General features: G+C 34.8%; 1 protein-coding gene across 2 annotated transcripts; it reads left to right on the forward strand.

Moving 5' to 3' along the window:
• Window positions 1-205: 205 nt before the first annotated feature.
• Tdrd3 (Tudor domain containing 3) lies at window positions 206-4,607 on the forward strand. 2 transcript variants are annotated; one of them, XM_018457085.1, is made up of 11 exons: window positions 206-580; window positions 873-957; window positions 1,041-1,240; window positions 1,603-1,750; window positions 1,853-2,086; window positions 2,178-2,311; window positions 2,395-2,637; window positions 2,719-3,355; window positions 3,619-3,732; window positions 3,807-3,897; window positions 4,199-4,607. In XM_018457085.1, exons 1-11 carry the CDS (start codon window positions 555-557, stop codon window positions 4,372-4,374), a joined length of 2,088 nt encoding a protein of 695 aa, XP_018312587.1. In that variant the 5' UTR covers window positions 206-554; the 3' UTR covers window positions 4,375-4,607. The 2 variants fall into 2 exon arrangements, with proteins under 2 accessions (XP_018312587.1, XP_018312588.1); XM_018457086.1 differs by having other exon boundaries at window positions 4,202-4,607.
• Window positions 4,608-4,682: the final 75 nt, after the last annotated feature.

Below are 4,682 nucleotides of genomic sequence, written 5' to 3' on the forward strand. Positions count from 1 at the left end.
AATTTAAATTAATAATGAAAACAAGATTAATTTAATATCAGTATCATTTTGAAATTAATTTAATTTAATCTTAAGTTAATTTGAATTAATAATGAAAATGAAAAATTACTAATTTAAACCGAAGCGCCAAAGCCGCGCTGCTCGGTCTGTTATTTTTTTACGTCTATGGTCGAAACGCATGCTGCTTCGAGTATGCAAGATGGCGACGAGTGTTTTCAGGTTGAATAGGTGCGGTTCTTTCCTTTGAGCGATCGTAGTCGTTGCACCAGTGCGCGACTCTTTTTCTCACGGTTAATAGATCGTGCCTACGAGAAACGGTCGCAGCGAAAACTCAGAGGTGCTCGAACTCCGAGTTGTCGAACTCGAGGAAAACTAGAACCTCCTCCGTAAGTCTGTCGCACTTTCGAAACGCGTGTCAGCTGTCAGATGTTTGTATACGCGCGATCGCGTCGCAAACTCAGGACAGCACGTAATAAGAATTCGCAGTAGCGGTGTCAGTTTTATGAGACACGATCAAATCTTTGTCGAACAAAGAGAGTGAGTTGAGTGCAGATATGGAGAACTTGGAGGCATTGGGATGGTAAGTAGGGTGTACTACTCCACTTTCTTGCTGATGTTTCACAAGGAAAAAAATTGGCCGCATTTAGTAGAATGTTTATTTTGTATTTGTTGGAAATTTTGTTGTTGTTGAGATGAGACTATTCCTCTAGATAAAAGTATTATCTAATCGGTATGAGAACTTCCAACAGTTGCAACATTAACATTCGGAACGTGGTCGTTTACTCTATTCCTTTTCCATGTCCATGATTGTTTAAAGTCTATCCAATATTCACAATTTTTTCATCAATGTTGATAACTTCTCTTTTCATTAGGTATTTATCTGATCATGGTTATAATTTGGCAACGGATTCGGGTAGTGTGATAGACACACAGAAGATAGTAAAACGACTGTTAGATGTATGTATCGATTCTTTGAACCTCTATGGCGTTGATTATTTAGGATATATGAATGAACTAGAAAAAAAATGAATTATTTATAGTTTGACTTGAGAGAGATTGGAAGTGGAAATGGAGATATTAATCAAGGCAATATTGTGTTGCAAATACAAAAGATACGTAATGTAGCTGCGCCCAAAGGAAATGAAGAATCAAGAGCAGCTCCAAGAATGTTAAAATTATCATTGACAGATGGAAAAAATAATTTTCAAGCTTTGGAAGTTGAACATATATCGACTTTAAGGTAAATGTATTAGATTGAGTTCTTTTATAGCAAATTTGATCACTTGTATTATGCTAGATTAGTCCATATTAAAAGCTGCTATGTATGAAATTAACAAAGTTAAATATAAAAGTATATAAGTACATGTATTTTAAACAATTAACTATTAATAATAATATTGTCACATTACTTAACAGAATATACAAGTATTATTTTGTTGTTAAAGTTGATTATATTGTGCCACTGCATTTAGATACTTTTATATAAAGCCACCTTTAACATGTACTAATTCAATGTAGTGCTAGTGGTTGAATATTAACTATTACTCTCTAGTGTCGTTTCTTACAATTATTTCTTCTAATCATCTTTTTTGTATGTGGTAGTTTAAACACACCACCTGGTACAAAGATACTGATAAAGACAGGAACCTTACCTGTGTCACATGGACTTCTTTTGCTGAGACCATCGCATTTAGTTTATGTACTTGGGGGAAAAGTTGCCAATTTAGTAGAAAAATGGGAATTAAATAAGGTAATCCACATTTTATTTGATAAGAGACATTAATATTTATTATAATAATAGTTAATTCTATTTAATGAATATCGCACGAGTACAGGACTGCTTTTGTTATAGAAATTAGCTTCACATACTCGAGTAAGATCTGCTGAAGAAGGTGGACCACCACCGTGGATACCATTTGGTAAAAAAATTGTAAAATTATCGGAGCAAGATAAGAATTTTAAAGCTCTGGCGGAAAAAGAAAAACCTAGCAAAGAGAATACTGAATTTGAAACTCAGCGCAAAGATGCGATAGCGGAAGCTGCCAAGCAAGGCAGTAAGAAAATATTTGGCGGTGGAAATAAACAGGTTTGACTTGTTTCTTTACATTGTTCCATTAAATTAAATGTTTGCATTCTTCTTTCTTGTCTAAATATCTAATTTTGTTCGCTTTCCACAGTTATTGGATCATAGCGTACAGAAAATCGTGGATCGTGGATTTACCATAGAGCAGGCAGAATATGCTTTGAGAGTTAATAGAAATAACATAGATAAAGCTTTAAGAAGTCTGCAAAGGACCGACACTAAACATAAGTGAGAGAATTTATTTTTATCTTTCCTATTTTTTTCACTCAAACTATATATTCAATTATTATCTAATTACAATCTTATTATAGTAGTGCCAAAGAATCTCGAGAACCGCGAGAGCCACGTGGTAAACGGGAGAAGAAAGCCGAAGAGAGTAAACCTAGCAGTGGAAAAATATCTCTATTTGACTTTCTCGAGGATAAATTACCTGTGCAACCCGAAAGTGTCGAAACAACTAATTTGTCACAAAGTAATTACATGCAAAATAATGAAAGTAATCAGGATCGTTTTGAATCGAGAGGTACTGAAGCACAAAGTGGAAGAGGTGGACGGTACATAACTATCTTACTATAAACGAACTCCTATAATATTTAATGAAATATTGTACTTCTAATATTGATCTTTTTTAACAGGAATCAAAAAGGTGGTCGCGGTTATCAACCGCCTCCGAGATATTCAGAGGAACATAGAAATAGTAAGAAGACAAATAATAGTAACTCCACCATGTATTTGCAATATAACGGTGCTAGTCACGCATCGCAGAACAAACCACCGCGGTTTCAACGTAACCAGGAACCTCAGTATCAGTATCAACACGACGGAGGTAGAGAAGCGTATCAGAAGTCTGCTCAGCCGAATGATTATAAAAATACGTTTGCTTATTCGCGCACAAGTAACGCAAACGTCGATAGTGGTAACGATAACTATAACAGAATCCAGGCTGAGTTACAGGGAAAGAATCTCGGTAGTAACAGAAACTATAATCACCTCGAGCCTGAGGCCAAAAATAGGCATTCTTATGATGCTTCTTATAATAGGCATAATCGAGCTCAACAAAATGGAACTCCTAAAGTATATTCAACTAATACAACTGAACAGAATTTTAAGAGTCAACCTAGATATCAGTCGAATAGTAATGTTGGGAATAAGATGTCCATGAATCCTAATGTGCAAAGAAACGAGAACAATTATGGTAACCCTAACATCACCAGTACATGGGTATGGCAAATAGGTGACAAGTGTATGGCTAAATATTGGGAAGATAATAGGGTACGTATCATATATCTTTTTTTATATGAACATTTTTTATATTAAAGTATGTGTTTTCAAAATGCTTATGCCATTTATCTTTTATACTTTTCGAAATTTTCAATCAATCTCATATAAAATCAAAGTTTACATGGGATGACGATCGGAATCGAACCAAGAATTTGTTAACTATAAGTCAATTGCTCTTACACAGAACCATGCGTCGTTTCATCTTTTTCGTGTACTTTGCGTATAATTTAATTGTTTTTGTATGATATTTACAGTATTATAATGCTGAAGTCACTGGTGTTTCTGAGAGAACTTGCGTAGTGCAATTTAAGGGATTTGAAAATTATGAGGAAGTACTCCAGGTGGATTGTATACCAATAACAGACGATGTATGTAAAATAGCACAATGTAAAATTTAATGGTTGCTAATAATATTCCTCGTCAATGATTGTGATAATTTTAGATTCAAGATCGTATTCCGGAGACGAGACGACAAGATCAACGTTCTAACAATCGACAGCCACGTTACGATCAGAGTCACAATCATATAAATGGTGAGTAAAGGCCATGGCATACAAAAAAACTTAAGAAGTAAAACGTAAGTAGTAGTAAGCGAATTGACTAATCACTGTAAAGTCATAACATAACGTAAGGTCATAACGTAAGCAGTAACCAATTCAACATGTTGGATTTCCTTACTGCTTACGTTTTACTGCCTTGAGTTTTTTGTGTGCCATATCCCTAACAAATCGTTCGTCTCTAGATATTAAATTTTGTATTACTTGTATCTTTTATACTCGTTTACACATAAAACATTGAAGTCGACGAAATTTTAATTAAAAATGATGATTACAGCAGGTATGGAATTTCGACGAGGCGGAAGTGGTGCCGTTGGCGGAAATAAAGGATATAATAAGAAACGGGGTCCACAACGGAGTACGCAACCAATTTATCAACCACCAGCGCAAAGAGGCCACAATTCTCTGCCAATTAATAATCAAAATAATACTCAACATAATTCTTTTCTTTAATGTAACTCTAGTCTTGCATCTTTAGTAAAAAAAAAAGTAAATTCAGATCTTGCTAAGTATTGAGGCAATGCATTCGCTACTGAGGATTGATCTAACAGGTTGCCACACTAACGAAGAGTTTAGATACCGTTTATATTAATCGTTGCTAGGCGGCGAGCTGAATGCCACATTTAAGTTCTGTTAAAGCTGAATTGAATACGCGATAACTTAATACGAAGCAAGTTGGTTTTTCACGAAAAGGAGGAATTAGGAGGCTCTTACTGTAAAATATCGACTGTGTTCTCGAAATATTATATTATTTGTATTGT

This window comes from Mycetomoellerius zeteki, unplaced genomic scaffold (genome assembly GCF_001594055.1).
Source record: "Mycetomoellerius zeteki isolate Tzet28-1 unplaced genomic scaffold, Tzet1.0 scaffold62, whole genome shotgun sequence".
NCBI lineage: Eukaryota > Metazoa > Arthropoda > Insecta > Hymenoptera > Formicidae > Mycetomoellerius > Mycetomoellerius zeteki.